Source organism: Artibeus jamaicensis, unplaced genomic scaffold, assembly GCF_021234435.1.
Source record: "Artibeus jamaicensis isolate MK-2021 breed Jamaican fruit bat unplaced genomic scaffold, CSHL_Jam_final contig_497, whole genome shotgun sequence".
NCBI lineage: Eukaryota > Metazoa > Chordata > Mammalia > Chiroptera > Phyllostomidae > Artibeus > Artibeus jamaicensis.
The window spans coordinates 8,269,175-8,287,986 of record NW_026521863.1 but is presented as its reverse complement, the minus strand read 5'-3'; the positions used below and the strand labels follow the sequence as shown (position 1 = coordinate 8,287,986).

General features: G+C 39.5%; 1 protein-coding gene across 1 annotated transcript in view; it reads right to left on the bottom strand.

Moving 5' to 3' along the window:
• NOX3 (NADPH oxidase 3) overlaps positions 1 to 14,911 on the bottom strand; it is a gene marked incomplete at its 5' end in the record, with an annotated part of 57,183 nt that extends 42,272 nt beyond the window's left edge. Inside the window, 5 exons of the mRNA XM_037126232.2 lie at positions 4,788 to 4,933; positions 12,829 to 12,913; positions 13,856 to 13,966; positions 14,079 to 14,174; positions 14,822 to 14,911. Of these exons, the coding sequence (XP_036982127.2) occupies positions 4,788 to 4,933; positions 12,829 to 12,913; positions 13,856 to 13,966; positions 14,079 to 14,174; positions 14,822 to 14,911 (528 nt within the window). The remainder of the gene's footprint in view (positions 1 to 4,787; positions 4,934 to 12,828; positions 12,914 to 13,855; positions 13,967 to 14,078; positions 14,175 to 14,821) is intronic.
• Between the last annotated feature and the right edge of the window lie 3,901 nt (positions 14,912 to 18,812).

The window sequence follows — 18,812 nt, the reverse complement described above, 5'->3', positions numbered from 1 at the left end:
ACAGCGGTGATCAGGATGCTCAAAGAACTCTTGAGTATGAGGACAAAACAAAGGAAGAGATAAAGTTTACACTAAGTGAAATAAAGAAAAATCTACAAGGAGTCAACAGTGAAGGGGAGGAAGTGGGATTCAAATCAATGACTTGGAACATAAGGAAGAAATAAGCATTCAACCAGAACAGCAAGAAGGAAAAAGAATAAAAAAAAGATTAGGATAGTATAAGAAGCCTCTGGGCCATCTCCAAAGGTGTCAACATCTGGATCATAGGGGTGCCAGAGGATAAGAAGAAGATAAAAAAATTGAAAACTTACTTGAAAAAATAATGAAAGAAAACTTCCTTAATTTGGTGAAAGAAATAGACATATAAGTTCAGGAAGCACCGAGAGTCTCAAACAAGTTTGACCCAAAGAGAACCACACATTACAATGAAAACACCAAAGCTTAAAGATAAAGAAAGACAGAATCTTATTCAAGTCCTTTTCCCATTTTTTAATTGGGTTGGGTGTCTTCTTAGAGTGGAGTCGTGTAAGTTCTTTGTATATTTTGGAGATTAAACCTTTGTCTGAGGTATCATTGGCAAATATGTTTTCCCATACAGTTGGTTGTCTTGCTAATTTAACACTGTTTTCTTTAGCCACGCAGAAGCTTTTTATTTTGATGAGATCCCATTTGTTTATTCTTTCCTTTACATTCCTTGCTCTAGGGGACATATCAGTAAAAAAGTTGCTGCGTGAAATATCTGAGATTTTCTTGCCAATGTTCTCCTCTAGGACTTTAATGGTGTCACGACTTACATTTAAGTCTTTTATCCACCTTGAATTTATTTTGGTGTATGGTGTAAGTCTGTGCTCAAGTTTCATTTTTTTGCACGTAGCTGTCCAGTTCTCCCAACACCATTTGTTGAAGAGGCTATCTTTACTCCATTTTATGTTACTGCCCCCTTTGTCACACTTCTCCAAGGAGGACATACAGAACATTCAGAGACACATGAAGAGATGCTCAATATCGTTAGCTATCAGAGAGATGCAAATTAAAACCACAATGAGATACCACTTTACACCAGTCGGGATGGCTATCATAAACAAAGCAACAAACAACAAATGTTGGAGGGGTTGTGGGGAAAAGGGGTCCTTAGTTCACTGTTGGTGGGAGTGCAGACTGGTACAACCATTATGGAAAACAGTATGGATTTTTCTCAGAAAAATAAAAATCGCCTTTTGACCCAGCAATTCCACTGCTGGGATTATATCCTAAGAATCCTAAAACATCAATTTCAAAGAACCTATGCACCACAATGTTCATAGCAGCACAATTTACAATAGCCAAGAGTTGGAAGCAACCTAGGTGCCTGTCAGTAAATGAATGGATCAAAAAATTGTGGTACATATACACAATGGAATTCTATGCTGCAGAGAGAAAGAAGGAGCTACTACCCTTTGCAACAACATGGATGGAACTGGAAAGCATTATGCTGAGTGAAATAGGCCAGGTGCTGAAAGACAAATACCATATGATCTCACCTTTAACAGGAAGCTAAACAACAAAACAAACAAGCAAGCAGAAAAAAAAACCCCAAAAACAAAGACACTGAAATAGAGAACAAGGGGATAATGACCAGAGGGGAGAAGGAAGGGAAGTTAAGGGGAAAAAGGGGGAGGGATTTGGAGGAACAAATAGGAAGGACACAGGGACGAGAACTAAGGGGGGGTGGAAATGGGAGGGAGGTGGGGAGCAAGGGGCGGGGGGAGGCTGGGATGGGAAAAATAGACAAAAAACTGTACTTGAAAAATAACTAAATAAAATTAAAATTAAAAAAAATAAAATAAAATAAAATAAAATAAAATAAAACATTAAAAAAAAAGAAAAAATCAGAGATATAAAAACAAACTGAAAAAAAAAACCAGCCAGATAAAAGCAGAGAGTTGCCTACAAAGGAGTTCCCATAACTGTCAGCTGATTTCTAAAAAAAAAAAAAAATACTGTTCAGGCAAGCTGGGACTGGCAAGAAGTCTTCAAAGTGATGAAAAGTAAGGACCTACAACCTAGATGACTCTATCCTGCAAAGCTATCATTTAGAATGGATGCACAGATAAAGTACTTCCCAGACAAGGTAATCCTAAAGAGTTCATCATCACCAAGCCACTATTACATAAAATATTAAAGGGGTTTATTTAAGACAAAGAAGATCAAAACTATGAACATTAAAATGGCAACAAGTTCACAACTATCAACAACTGAATCAAAAAAGAACCAACAAAAACACACAAAAAAACTAAGCAAACAACCAGAACAGGAGATCCACACAATCATCGGTATGGAGATCTTTCAGAGGGTTATCAGCTGGGAGAGGGAAGAGGAAGAATGAGGGAAAATCTGCAGGGATTAAGAAGCATCACTGGCAGGTCCAAAACAGACAGGGGGAGGTTATGAACAGTATAGGAAGCAGAACAGCCAAAAACTTACATGTACGACCCATGGACATGAATTAAATGGGGGGTTGGGGGAGGGAAGCTGGGTACCAGGCAGAGGAGCATAAAGGAGGAACCACTGGGGCAACTGTAATAGCATAATCAATAAAATATATTTTATAAAAGGAAGGAAAAAAAGAAACCCTTTTTTTGAGGGGTCCCTGGGAGATAAGGGGGGCGGGGCTGGAAAATGGAGACAATTGTAATTTAACAACAATAAGAAAAGAGAAAGAAACATTCTAAACAAAGCAGCTGCGGACTCTGCTCCTCTGGTAGTTAGCTACTCCTGGCTTTTGCTTTTGCTTTTTAATTGGAAGGACCATGACTTGCATTTCTTTCATGCCACCTCAGGAGACTTGGCATAAGACTTTGTAAATCCTAGGTGATCGATAAAGATACAGCTATTCTTATCTGGTATATGCTGCCAAAAGGCTGAAATTCTGACCTGGTAGTTCAGGGGATGGTCAAATAGCCTTTTAGAATATAAATCACGAAGCACTTTGTTTTTATTGTGAGTTTCCCATATTCTTGTCAAGTCATTAGTATTCATACATTGTGTTACTATCATTGAGAAGACCATCAGCTTATTAAATGCATGCTGTATCTTTTGTCAGTAAAATCTCATTAATTTGGGTTGCTTTGAGATCCCCAGGTAATTTGGACAGGGACTTGTCTGATGTTTATTTTCTCTTCGTAGAGCAAACAGTGGAAGTAAAATGGAAAGGGTGTGTCTAAAACACTTGAAGAGCTTTTTTCAAGTGTACTCACACATTTTAGAAATCCATTTCCATCATACGATGTGCTAACTTAAACCATTCTTCTTTGCTTATTAAAGTAAACCTTCACTTCCCTTTTCCTGCACCGTACTTATAGACTGGTTTGAGTTACAATGTATCCTCTAAAAGAATCCCACTGCATCTATTTAGAAACACTCCATAAAGTATACTTTGTGTTACTGATGCTCATCATTCTCCACATACCCCAAATTAGAGGGAGTCCTGGGCTTAATCAGTGTTTACGTAGTATATTACTTCTAAAACTTTAAAATAACTATATTGGAAGTAACTTAATCATGTTGTTAAATTGCTTTAAAAGTATTTAGAATGAATGTTATTTACTATATAGACTGTTCAGAGAAAACCGTTAACCCCAGTAGGTGCCCCGATAAATGCTGTGGCTCAGATGAGGACACCGAGGGGTCCCACGGGCTTAGGGTGTCTGTGGTTTTGGTTTATAACTCTGAAACTTGTGCTTTTAACTGCTGCAGCTAAGAAAAGATAAGTCCACTTGATCAGTGGCCTGATATTGGAATCATCTTAGGATAATTAGGGGACATGACATAGAAGAATTTCCCCCAAAAGAGACTTTGAATGTTGGTTCATCAAAAAAGGGTCCAGATGGCAATGGAGAGACTTCCATGTCTGGAGTGTATTGTCTTAGTGCTCTTCTTGAGCAATAGAGATTTTTTAAACAGCCCGATTCACGTTCCGGATGCATAGTATGGTAGTGCAGGGCCAAGGTTTAGATCAACTAGGAGGACAGGCAGGGGCAGATTAAGCGAGAGAAATGTCTCAACCTCTGCAGATGGGTTTTTGTAGCTACGTGTTTGGTCTTCTTTGTTTCCCACATGTGTTGCCACTCTGTGCACATAGATAACTAGCATTAATGGTGTTACTAGTGATGTAGGTCTCACTGAGAAATGAACTGCTTCGCCCAGCATCTGATTTGGAGAACCAGCTAGTTGCATGTGTGCCAAAATATGACACAGGAGAATAGATCTAGCAAATAATTAGCAAATTAAGAATGAAGACACCTGATTTATAACCCCTGGATTTATATGGCCTTTGCATTCTTTATAATTCCAACATCAGCATGCATGTGTGAGTATATATATACTCACACACACACATATATATATAGTGTGTGTGCATATATGTATGTATATGTATGTGTGTGCATATATGTATGTATATGTATGTGTGTGTATATATATATAAAATCACAACCTTCTTTCAAAATTTAAAATATTAGGAATTTAACAGGTTACTGCTTTCCTGTTTAGGCATATTTATTATTATTTTTTGCTATAAAAAACTATGTGGCATCAGTTTTTCTCTGTGCTCATAACCTCTTTGGAACATTTATGGCAGAAAAAAAACCTTTTATTTTTTAGAAAGTGAAATTAACGTTAGCATTTTATAGAAACTTCTTCTCTGGAGCTCCTCTTATTAAAAGCTTTGCAAGTGTTCTTGACTGTAAAAGGGTTCAGAAAAGGAGGTGTCTCTCAGATGCAAAAGGAAGTCACATGCAAGAACTCACAGTGTGGAAGGTCCGCATGGGGTTGAGGTAGCTCTCATTAGGGGCATCGCCAAGGCTGGCCAGTGTGGCCACAAGTCCCTCAGCCTCCGCGGACTGGCTCCAGCGGTAGTGCTCCAGGTTGCACACGTGCGCCACGACGTGGATGGCTGTGGACGAGGACACAACATGGGACGCGCACCGCACGGGTTTCTTCCTTTCTCGTTCCTCAGGAACGCAAAGACTCTATGGTCAAGCCTCTCTGTTGCGGTTTTGTAGCCTCCAAGGCAGAGTGAATTAGACATCTTTCACAGTATCTTAAATGGAACGAACTGAAGGCTTCCTAAGACATTGTATGGTTTTCCACATTCATACTAATTATATTAAGAAATAAAGTAAATCTCAGTTCACCACAATTTAATTATAAGCACGTGATCAATCTAGAAGTGGAATAGGTGTTATCACAACATGGTTACAAATAAAACTTCTTTTCCAAGAAATCAGAAAACATTATTCTAGAATACTGTACCTCGTAACACACTGATATATGAGGTCTGTTTGATAGAAGTCCGGCCCTTGTCAATATAACAAGAATGGTTTGCATGACATCAATGTAAACTGGCAGCCAAGGAGAGTGGACTGCAATGTCCATGCATGAACAATGATGACTTCACTGTACTAGTCAGTGGGGGCAACAGATGTTATTGAGTGAGCACGTGTACTGTGTGGCCATCGCATTCAAAATGAGCAAGTAGAGCAATGTATCTGCATCAAATTTTGTGTTAAGCTTGAACATTCCTCCACAGAAACTACTCTGATGATTCAGAAGGCCACGGAAATGGGCCTCTGGGGATTGGCAGCTTCATCGCAACAACATGTCCACTCATGCATCACGTCTTGTGCAGAGTTTTTTTGTTAAACATTGAATCACCCAGGTGACTCAGCCTCCCTACAGCCCAGATTTGGTGCCCTGTGACTTCTTGCTTTTCCCTAACTAAAATCACCTTTGAAAGGGAAGAGATTTCAGACCATCCATGAGATTCAGGAAAGTACAATGGGGCAGCTGATGGTGACTGGGAGAACTGTGTGAGGTTCCAAGGTGCCTGCTTTGAAGGGGACTGAGACATAATTGTCCTATGTACAGTGTTTCTTGTATCTTCTTCAATAAATTTCTCTTTTTTCATAGTACATGGCTGGATACTTTCTGAACAGACCTCATATGTGTGTGTGTGATCTGTGTGATAGATGCTGGGGTGGGGTATTGTTTTCATTCTCTTTCGGATGAAATATTGTATCTTTTACTTTATATATTTTTATATATGTATATCCCTACACATACTCAAACACACAGATAATTGCATGTGTTATTCCTAATGGATTAAAATAAACCAGTATTTATGGAACAAAACATTTCTGTATATTCTTTTTGTTTGTTGTTTGTGTTGTGACCTTGGACTTCTAGCTTCCAGAATTTATTGTGAGACATTACATTTCTATTGTTTAAGCCAATCGGTTGTGGTTTTGTTGGGGCAGCCCGAGGAAATTAATATACATGTGCCTCCCTTCCAAACAACAACAAAAAACCCCAAATCAACACCCCCCACCATAATTTGGAAAAGTGGTCAGAAACCAATAGACTTGTGCACAGAGCATGTGAACATTATGTGGGTGACACAGGTGGGAGAAAGGGCTGTGCTACAGGAGATGTTGACCAAAAGGTTGAAGTTGATGCAAAGGGAACACTTTTTAAAGGGAAAACATTTTAAAAAATAGATGTCATAATGTATCATAAAACCAGTTTAAATTACCTTTGCTGTTTCTTTAAATGAAGAAAGCTTTTAATACATGGTAGTTATTGCCATTTTCATTATTTATATATTTTTTCTTCTTCTTAAAGAAGACCCTTTAACATTTCTTGTAATACTGGTCTGGTGGTGATGAACTCCTTTAGCTTTTCTTTGTCTGGGTAGGTCTTTATCTGTACTTCAATTTTAAATGATGGCTTTGCTGGGTAGTCCGGGTTGCATGTCCTTGCTTTTCATCACTTTGAACATTTTGTGCCAATCTCTTCTGGCCTGCAAAGTTTTTGTTATTAAATTGTCTGGTAGTTTATGGATGCTCCCTAGTAGGTAATTAGCTGCTTTTCTCTTTTGGCTTTTAAGATTCTCTCTTTATCTTTAACCTTTGCATTTTAATTATGATGTGTCTTGGAGTGGGCCTCTTTGGGTTCATTTTTTTCGGGGGCTCTCTGTGCTTCCTGGATTTGTATGTCTGTTTTCTTCAGCAGGTTAGGGAAGTTTTCCATCATTATTTTCTAAATAGGTTTTCAATTTCTTTTCTCTCTCTTCTCCTTCTGGCACCTCTATGATATGATGTTGGTAGGCTTGAAGTTATCCCAGAGTCTCCTTATACTATCCTCAATTTTTTGGATTCTCTTTTCTTTTTGCTGTTTGGTTTGGGCATTTTCTGCTTCCTTATCTTCCAAATTGCTTATGTGATTCTCTATTTCATCTACTCTACTTTTTTAAAAAATTTATTTGTGTCTTTTGTTTTTTTAAAGATTTTATTCATTTATCTTTAGAGGGGAAGGGAAGGAGAGAAGGAGAGAAATATCAGTGTATGGTTGCCTCTCATGTGTCCCCTGCCAGGAACTGGCCTGCAACCCAGGTATGTGCCCTGACTGGGAATCGAACTCTGATCCTCTGGTTCACAGGCCTGTGCTCAATCCACTGAGCTACACCAGCCAGGGCTCATCTACTCTACTCTTGATTCCCTATAATATATTCTTCATTTCAGTGAGTGTATTCCCCGTTACCAACTGGTTCTTCCCTTTTTATTATTTCAATACTCATTTTTTTATACTGTATAAGTTTCGACTAAGTTCCTTGAGCGTCTTAAACTCTGTGTCTGGTAGTTTGCTTGCCTCCATTTCATCTGTTTTTTGTTTTCTGGAGATTTCACCTGTTCTTTCATTTGGGACCCATTTCTTTGCAGCCTCATTTGGGCTGCTTGCCTGTGTTTGTTTCTGTGTATTAGTCAGAGCTGCTACATCTCCAAATCTTGGTGGAGTTGCCTTATCTAGTAGGTATCCTGTAATACCCAGTGGCACAGTCTACCCAGTCAACTGAGCTGGGTGCTCCAGGTGCATCCCATTTGTGGGCTGTGTGTACCTCCTGGTTGTAGTTGAACCTTGATTGCTGTTGGCAAGGCCCCCAGGCTGATCAACTGGGGGGACTAGCTGTAGCTACAGCAGAAGAGCTACTGCGCAGGGGCTGACCCCAGGGAGCATGACTCACTTTTCCCGGGCTTTGGCGCTCACCCCTGAGTGTGTCGCTAATAGAGGTGGTTGGGTTGAAATACCTATGCTTACAGTGAGGGAGGTTTCAAGTATGTGATCAAGGAATGAGGTGGCTTTACTTTTCTGTCTCTTAAGCCATCAGAATCATATCCTGTTATTAGATTTGATAGTAAGCAGGAGAAAGCGTAGTGAGGAGGATAAGTCTCAGTAACGTGACACTTTTTGGCTTCAGTGGAATGGGCAAATTAGACCGAGGCTCACGGTATCTGAGCTCCCTTCTCGCTGCCTGTCTCCTGTGTCTTGATCTGAAGTTAATCACCAAAAGGGATCTGTAGTCTGACATGAAAGTAATGCATACATGAAACTCATGCTTTATTATGTGTTCAAAATCAACACTGGCTGAAAGGGGCGTTTTAAGTCTTGTGGCAAATCCAGTGCCATCGACTACGCAGGTGCACTGGTCCTGGCGCCTCTGAGGACTTCTTGCTGAGGCTTTGGAAGAGCCCATGATGAAGCTCTCTAGAACCCACCCAAATGCTGTGCTAAAAGATGCTGTAATTGGGCCTTTCCACAGTTTTATTTTCTTGCCAAAGTACTTTTATAGTTAAAAGAGAGCAGCAATCTTGGACATCCTACAAACGCACATTTAATTGGTGTGTGAGCTTCTAAGTTCGAATAAGGAATTGTATTGAAGAGTGAACAAAAAAATCATAAAGGCTACAGTTAGAGCCAGTTGCCCTGAGAAAGTTCCTTTTCCTTCTTTCTCTCCTTCTTTTTCTCTCTTCAGGACATCAAAGGACACATAATTGAGGGAGAGTCTTGGAAGGGTGGTCTCTTTCTGCTTGCCTGTCAGTGATAACAGCCACTGTGGAGCTGGTCACCTCTTAATTAAGCAGCCTTTAGAAATAAGGACCCAGGGACAAATCCTGGCTGCACTCCGACAGTCAGAACCTGGCCCCAAACTTTCACGTTTGTGGCCTGGCTTCTGCAGGACCATGTAGTGACAATGGTGCTCTGTACAGGCCACTCATTTATAAATCACATTTAATCACGTTTGGCTGGACCAGGGAGGGAGTCTCCTTGAAGCGCCCAGAGCCTGAAGTGGAACAGGATTAGTAGCAGTTCTTTCGGAATCCAGTCCTGAGACTTAAGGCCTATCTACCTTGGGGCCTCAAATCGTTCTTTCTCTCAGCACCCTTGTTATGAGCTCTCTCCTCTTAACCTGTCCCTGGTGTGTTTATTGAGGTTTGTAAACTAATTTTAGCAACTCATCAGGAGCTGCACACGGGTAATTGCAGGTCCCTGTTAACTAGCAGATGCAAGCTGCGAATTTGCCGGAGAGGGCTCTCTGGGTCATTGTTTGCAGCCCCCTTTGAGGGAAGTTCAGGTTCCAAATACTGCTATTCAATTGGGAGGGTCTCCGAGGTCTACCGTGGACCAGAGAGTCCAGAAAGATCTGTATTAATCAGAACAAAGAGGGGGTTATAGGTCCCTGGAAGTGATTTATTGGTGGCTGAAGAATTGCTCAGGAAGCTCTTATCAGAGGCAGGCAAGCAGGAAGGCAGGAAGCCAAAAGGAGACGTGTGCCTCTCGCTGCATTTTCAGTGATGCCCTTGATTACAGATACTATTGTTTGCCTCTTCCCTCCTCCTCCCAGCCTGCTTCCACCAGCCTCTAATTACATCCTTTAATGATTTGACCAATTAAAGCCTGCACTTCAGCTTAGAGGAGAATGATGAGAAATTAGAGGCTGGCACGCAAACTTCGGTGTGGATGCGCCTTTTCCAAGGTTACACACCTCTATTAAGTCAGTCGGCTATTTGAAAAGCAGTGTAATGGGCGATGCTAATAAAATAAGCACGGGGACATAGTCAGTGGCTCCCAGGCGAATACAGCAGAAGGACGAAATGTGAAAAGCAAAGGTACATCTATGAAATCAGGGCTCGGCATTTCCCTCCCCTCTAAAAGTGCAGTTGCCAGCCGCATCTCTGAGTTAATGTGAAATGTAATAATTGCTTTGTCAGGGTTTGGGAGAAGAGGAGCGATTTCTCCCGTGTTCCTGCCTTTGCCAGGAATGGAAACCCCTGCAGCCTGCTGGTTGCCATGGCGGTGGGAGAGGAGGAGCAGGCAGAGCAGAGGAAGGGGGTTCAGGTGGAGGGGGGCTCTCCAGGGGTTGGCGAGGGAAAGAGGGAGAAGTGGCACCCTGCTTTCTCTTGTTGTGCCAGAATGTGACTTTATTATCTTGGACAATTGGCGTCATTTTGAATCTCTCCCCTGCCCACACCCTATTTTCTGCACCTTGAACAGCTCCAGGTGCCCTGAAGGGTTCCTGCAGTGTCCTGTCTTGTACCTTTCTAAGTAATTCCTTCAACCTCTTTTGCCTGCTGATGGATGCCTACTCATCCACAGGCTTAACAAATTTGTTGAGGACTGTTATGACCTAAGACGCATAGGCACAGTTTCAGCCCTTGGGGTAACCAGAGCCTGAGAAATTTCTCTCTGTGGTAGGAGGTGTGACTGTGGCCCCCAGGTGAGGGAGAGGATAGCCGAGACCTGTTGGGTCCGAGGGAGGCAGAGAAGTCAAGGAGTCCTAGATAAGGGGACATTCTACCCACTGAAGGAGAGGAAAAGCAGTTCAGACACAGGGAATAATAGCAAGAGTGAAGGCAACAGGCTACTCCTGGGCTGCCAGTGGCTGGGTACACCCAAGGGAAAAAGCAAAAGGGTGTGGGGAGAGATGAGGCTGGAACAGAGGGCAGGACTGGTGCGTGAAGCCCTGCCGCCTGGCTAAACTTGGATTTGATTGCTTTGCTACTAGAAATTAAGTGAGTGACCTGTAGTCTGTAGGTTTCCAAGCGGCCCACTCTAGATAACTAGTCTGCACATTTCATAGAGATGGATACATTGTATTAGTGTTCTTTTAATTCCACAGAGGAAAGGGTTTAAGGAATTTATCTGAGATCACACAACCAGTCTCCTACTACCGGGGCATAAAAGAACTTTGATTCTAGTCAATTGATGCCCCTACTGAATTATACTCCATTCTGAGAACAGTACCTGCTACTCAAGTTTGAGAAGTGGTTGGCCCCAGCCAGAATATCTTGCACTTGGAAGTCATCTGATACACGTCACTTAGGCATTTGTGCTATTGATATACAATTACGTATGGAGAAATTTTCATGCCCAAAGGTTTAAGGAGAAAATTATTTCATAACATATTTTCCCTGGTTCTTTGCTTTCTTTTCTGATGTATTTGATGCTGTAGGGTTTTTTTGTTGTTGTTCTGTTTATACTATCTTTATAACTTTCTCTTAGAGTCCAATTCTGTCTTTAGGTGACCACCTGGTGGTTTTATCCTTCCTGTCATTTTACTGTGTTCTATATCCTATTTTAAAGTGGGAATTAAGGATTCTTAAGCTTTTAAGGAAGCCTAGAGATCTCTTAAATTCTTCCTCTGAAGAGTCTTCCAGGAATGATTTTGGCTTCACTTGGACATCACCGAGGACAGGGAGGGAATGCAGTACTCTCAGGGGACCCTCATTCTCATTTTAGATAATTTCCAAGGCCTGGAAAAGACTTAGGTTTCTGAGATGAAATCTTCCCTGAGCCTTTATTTTTTCACACACTCACTCATTCATCTAAGGTTATCGGCATCTGTGTATAGTACTTAGCACGACTGTAAGCCTTGAAACACAACAAGGAATTAGCCATGTTCTTTGCCTATTGTCCCTTACCTGGTTTTCTCTAGAACATGTTGTCTTTTTATTTTATTTCTTAACAAAGTACAAAGACCTTTTGCAAACATTTATTGGGTTGGTTTAATCTGGTGTCGAAGACGGTTGATGGGGAAATCTGCCCAGGTGTCACCATGCACCCGAAGTTCTGTTAATTGGCACTCGGACACCGTCTGCCGCGGGTTTGCTGCTTAATTAGATCTACATTTGTTTTGAGTGTTCTTTTTTTACTCTGCTATTTTTTATGCATGAGAGGATAAAAACAAATGAGGAAAACATTTTATAGTTAAATCAGGTGGAGGGAAACAGTCCTGAATCATGTCTTTATCATTTCTGATAGCCTTTTATTTTAATGTAATTTTTTGACCAACACCACCACAAACTTGTTGGTTAATGCCTGTCTACTTGTCTTTCTAACTAGAGTTTAACCTTGGCCTTGGATGTTAATTGCTAGTGCCCTGCTCTTGGATTCTCTTGTTTTCTAATTCAAGAAATAACAATGACATTTTATGTACCTATAAAGCTTCATATCTTTTCAAGATCTTTTTATATTCACTAGCAGCACTATTCAGAGTCTGTTCACATGATCTTGCTTTTCTTTTTTCCTTTTACTGCCCATGAAACCAGTTGATAGTCACTTGCTATGAAGATGAATAAAATTTTGAATATAGGTCAGTTTTATTTCTGATGTGATTTATATTGAATAACAAAGTATTCAGTTTTCAAGCTGTCATTTATCATTGTATTATCAACAAGCTCAATTAGTCACATATGAAAGTGAAGTTTCATAAACTTTTTCTAGAGAGACAGAAGGCTTGGTAGGGCAAACTGCATGAGTACAAATTAGACATTTAAAAATCTATTCGTATAAGGTTTATATGGTCAGGTGGAAGGCAAAGATTTGTTATTATTATTATTATTATTTATTTTTTTTACCTAAGGGTGAGCCTTTGGTGACAGGAAATAAACAAACTTATAGAGTTAAATATGGGGCATTGTAAAATCCATCAGTCAATTAATAACAAGCACTTACTTGCATTAACAGCTATTCCATAGGCGACCAGTTTATGGAATTTGAGGTTTTTGTCTAATTGCCTTTTCCATGGTCCTGTGCAGCACTAGAGTGACAAAAATAACAATCTTGTTTTGGGAGACCTCAGAGTGATGACAATGTCATCAGAGTGGGACAATGAGACAGGACAATTAGTGGCCATTGATTCGGCTTCATCAAACGGGCAAAACCAAGTGGTTATTTATTGGCTTTCCTAAAATTTCGACTCAATAAAAATGACAGTGTTAATAATACCCAGGCTATACATTGAAACTCTAGGACAATCTGCTAATAGTTATGCTCAGCTGATTTGGGAAATGAAGATGATAGCTCTCTTTGTCAGTGATCTGGTTTAGTAGTCTGCAATTGTTCCTCATGACGCAGAGAAAGGCACTACAGTCATTTACACCTAAATATTCATACGGTTGTGATGATGAGCATGTAATAACTTATTTTGTTAACCTTCTACTGAAGGTTATTGAAGGTCTCGTTTTTCTGTGCGTGTTACTGTTTCACGTGAGCCATTGCTGAGTAGCCAACACTGTGAAATCAACATAATTAGGAAAGGTTCCATTATGTCTGCCGGGAGTTACAGTATTCAGAGTAAAATCTGTGTATTGTGGTTGTGCTTTCTGGTGTTGAGAACTTAGATGTTTCCATTGTGTGGTCTTTGGCTTACCTGCGTATTCGTCGCCTTTAAATCAGAAATGGTAATAGTGCAAGCTGTTATAACACTGTCATGTTTGTGAGCCAGGTCAGTTTTATTAGTCCTACTTTTTCAGATGGAGCAAATACATCGGGGAGAGTGCAAGCAGGGAGTCAGGGGCAGAAACAAGTAAAGTCAGATGTACCAGTTCCTGATTTGCACTTTTAGTCAGTGTGCTCCCTTACAAAGAAACAAAATCTAAACAAGATTATTGGGAATTTCAGAGTAAAGTACATCTCTGTTGTCAATGGCACCTGTATTAGTTATAACAACTAAAATTATGTCAGATCATTGAATACTTACCACACTGGCTCCTCTTATGAATGAAAGAAAGTTTCGGCTGACTGGTAACAGAATTAGCATGCAGTTAAAATTCAGGCAGACCGCAGAGGCTCTTGCCCAAGCCAGTGTTGACTGTCCATGTGTAAAGATATGAGAAAGAGATAAAGTGAAAACAAGGCAACTGGGAAAACAGAAATGCATTGGGTTTCCCGAAATGATAACACAGTGTCACAGTTCTACTTACACCCAGAATGACTCGTGTGTAAAAGAAAGACTCTTCCTCTTCATACCAACAGTATGTGTCAAAAAACAGATAGAAGTTAACTCCCAACCATAAGAGCTAGAGCAGAATGAAAAGAGAAGCAATCAATACTATCTTCAAGCTTTTCTTTTCTTTCCAAAATCATTTGAGATTCTGTTGGGGGTTCAGTTCAAGTAAAATGAGCTTCTCAATATTAATCAGAATTCATCCATATAATTATTTTATAGACTAATTTTTAACAGTAGTTATTTTCATATGAAGTTGTTAGCTTTATTAAAAAGATTTTAAACGCATATGGGTATTCTGTGAGGAATCTAATGGAAAGTATGAAACCTTCCTAATCAACATTACTATAATATTTTACACCAATGACGCTAAGAAGAAGCAGGAACTCTTTAAAAACAACTCAGAAAGTGCTCTAGAAAAACTCCAATTTCATAGTCTAATTCAAAGACTTCACTTGATTTAGAGAAACATTCATACATTATGCAAAAACAAACTACTTGACTTTAAAAATAATTAAAAATAAACTCAGTCGGAAAACAACTTTACATGATTATGCAAGGGTAAATTAGACATATATCTACTGAATGTTTTCCAACAAGTTTTAGTCTTTTAACCAGAGTAATATATGAAGCTATTTTGCATCCCTATACCAGCTAGCCTAAAAATCAAAGACTATTCAATGTATATATTTAAAGTGGAATAACAGAAATAAAACTTACTACTAATATGCCAGAGAGACTCTCATTCAAAATCCAGCACCTCATCACGACAGCTTTGCTCTTGTGCTTTTGGCAAATTATTTCTTTCAATCACCTGAGTTATATGCTTAGTAAGGTCTCCTCTGCTAAATTGTTTTGTCTTTTTGTCTTATGAAGCACCTACTGGGAGCAGCTCTTGAGGAATTTCTAATTAAGCACTTCTTGCCAAATGCACATCACCAGGCTGACATGCCTCATGACCTGGTTGAATACAAGGCAAGTCTCTGTCCAATGATTCCTTTCTTCAAAGATCTCAGAAGAAAAGAAAGCTCATTTTTATTAAATTACCCTCATGTACTTTATACATGAGGATACCCCATTCATTTTCTACATGATTGCAGTCAAGATGATAATAAGTCTTTATGTAAATTAGAGGAATAACCTGACTGCTGAAGGTAGTCAGCAAAAACACTTCACAAGAGCTTTCTCTACTTTGTTTCTTTTTTCTTCTTTCCTTCTCCCCACCTTAAAAAAATCCCTCTTCTAAAAGACATAGAATGGTGCATAAATAAATACGAATAGGACAACCTTTTGGGATGTGGTAAAGAACAGGGAAAAAGATCTTTTAAATAATCACATATAGGAAAACTCTCATAAATCTAAGTGTGACTATAAAAAATGAAGTATATTATACTTGTGGGCTTAATGAAATAAACCCATTTTTTTGAATCCCCCGTGGTGCACCCATGAGGTGAACGAGAATCTCATTTCATGCTAGTGATTCCAGGAGGGGCTGGGCGTGAACCTGGCCGTTCTCTGATCTGGTGGGTGTGCCATTGTTGTTAGTGCAGAGACTGCAATGGCCCTGGCAGTTGAAACATGTTTTCTGGCTGGGCCTGGCCCAAGTATTTTATTGAACATTTTTAGACAGTTAAGATGAAAATGAGAAGAGATTTGAATGATTACCTAAGCTTTCTTTGTCATCCCTATGGGGGATCTGTTTAGTTGTCCTAAAATAACTGAAATATTAAAAAACCCAGGTAGAAATAATAATTATTCATTGACCTAAATCATCATTATTCTAAATCTTAACTAAAATAATCCAGGTACTAGGTTTAGCACTTTCCAGTATTGTCCAATTAAATCACACATTAACTCTGTTCAGTAGGGTTCCATTACACATGTGTGGAAATCGGCCCGATGGAGTAATGGGTAGTAGAAGCGGTCAGGACTTGAACTCAGTTCTCTCTGACTTGCACATCTTTATTTTTTAACATGACCTTATATTGCACATTTTGTGAAGTATTAACATATGGATTTGTGCATCAAATATAGATAATATGCAGATATTAATATCATTCCTATACATTGGACTTTTTTAAACCATAGAAATTCAGTTAGTTTAATTTATTAATGTTGTTATGTATGATTGAACATGCTATTAATTTCTACATGATGCCAATGAATTATAGACACATAAACTTATTCCATTATACAAATCATGCTTTCTATTTCTTATATAAAAAGATGTCTTTAATGCAGCAGGGTCCTTGCTGACATGGGGGAGGCCATCCTCTCAGGACAGGCTAATCCTTAGTAGTGGCAAACAGCTTTCATGAGCGCAAGGTGTTGAAGGGCCAACGAACCCATCCAGAGCTCACGACCTCAATCACTTCCATGATCAAGTTCTCACCAGTTCCACATCCTCTCTGGCCTACCTCATCCCAGGGCCAGGTACTGACTGAGCAAGTAGGGACCACCCTCCCACCCAGAGTCTATTGAAATTCTTCACACTATTCAGTCCTAAATTTGATTAGCTTGCATACCCTGTCTTGCTCATTCTTTTCTGCAAAAACCACCATGAAAGCTCTGGCCCATGCCCTCCCCTTGCTCTTTCAGCCTACTGACTGCCCGGGCTGCTTCCCCACCTGGCACTGCACGGCGTGGTGTGCCCCTTGCTCTTGGGAGCTACAGGTAACATACTCTTCATTCAAGGCAGATGTCTACCACCTTACCATACTCGATTAGAACAAATTCCATTTTAACACACCTCTATGTCTAACCATCCTGAACTTCAGTATCAGAGGTTAAACACTCCGATAAATAGGTAAGCTTTCTACTTGTCATCCAGCCCTGTCTCACTTCTTCTGAGCCCTAATTTTCACATTTGTTTAATGGGGCTAAATCTATCTACCTCATAAAGCCAGTCCTGTTTCTCCTTTGCCTCCGGTCCCCTTAACACATGCTCAGGCACCCAGACACTCATAAACACAGCCACACATACGCACACACAAGATGGTGCCCCTTTAGGAGAAATCTTAGATGTGCCAGTAAGAGTTTAGCGGGTTTTCTTCTCTTTAGAAAAATAAATCTTTTAAAAGAAATTTCCCCCTCTAGAAATAGATAAAAACAGAGGTATTTTGGCAGCATTAACCTGAAGTGAGAGTGCAACTAGTGAAGTTTCTTCAGTGGCTTCTTTAACAGTGAGTAATATAAGCCTTCCTAGTCATTTTTGTAAGCCAATAATCTTCTGAAATGATTTGTTATTTCTGAAGTGCTTAGGATTTACATATCTTAGAGACCTTATTCAGTTGGGGTATAAAAATTAATTCAGAGAGAATATACCTAGAATTTTTTACTATCTTGTCTATTTGAGATTCAATGAGTGCGAGGAAGAGCTGGAATCTTCTAGCCTTCTGTACATTTCACACAGTGTTACAAATGAGAGGCATATATTGCTGAATAGTAATATGTGGGCACATTTTTTTTTGCTTAGTTGCTGAGAATATTTCTGGTGCTAAAAACAAAGTTTAAAGGTTTAGGTTTAAAAACATACCTTTGCATGCCCCATGGTTATTTCTAAAATGTATTTATTCTTCTTTTGAATATGGAAAGGTACATCGTGTTAAATGTAGCTATTATTCATTTATAATGTATGGTAACGGTTCATTGCTGTATTATGAAAGTGTAAGCCATGACTTAATTTCAATGTTTTTCTTCATAGGTTTTATTCTCGTAGAACTTGCTGTGACATTTAGTTCTCTCATATCAAAATATGTGAACTTCAAATTATATCTAAATTCATCCAGAGGGACATACCTTTACTTTTCAATTTTTTCATTTTCACATATAGGAATAATTCGATAACATCCCTGGTTGGTTTACAATATTGGAATCAGACTTCCTAAGACTCAAGATATTATATCATATCACACACCCAAGTCCAACTCAGTTCAGCCTCTGAGCTCCTTCCCCAAAGCTCTCAGTTTTGGTAAATAGGGCAATGTGATTACTCTCATTGTTTTTAGTTTACCTGGTGAAAGTTTGGGAATGCCCATCATGCCCCAAGTGTCTGCCTCAGTTTTCACTGCCACGAAAGGATCTGTACAGATCAGAGTTTTAAATTAAGACTATTTGAATTGGGCCGAGTTAATGGGATTGTACCTAAAGAGAAAGGAAATGCTACAAGATCTACTAAAGTGATGTGAATGCTCAAAGTTGGATGTAGTCTCACCTAATTGTTTTCATTGCTAATAAGCAGTACCCCTTTTATTTCTCAGAACAAATGGAGTGAAATTTGTGTTGCTTGTTTCCAAGTTGGGTAGTCTAATTCATTAAATGGATATGTATGTTGGCTTTTCCAGCAAATAAACAAAAGACATGTGGGCTTTTTCCCTTGTAAAGATCATCAATAACCAATTTTCTCTCATGAAAAAGGAGGGAAACAGAACAAAGTTGTTGATAAAGAGAAGCTAATTGCTTGTACATATGAACACCAACTCTGCATTTTCCACACTGTATGCCTGGACTGGATTTGCTCTATTATATTTTTCATTCTTTTTAGTTACTTAGTTAAACAGTTGACCCAACAAAGAAACAGTTTGATCCTCAAGGGCAAGATTGATCATCTAGCAAGGCTGGCTGCTGCATACTAAAACCAAGTTCCCCGTGGAGAGAGCAGAGCTCCTAGAGTGTAAAAAGAACATCGCCAAATTCTCCTCTTCCAAGCACT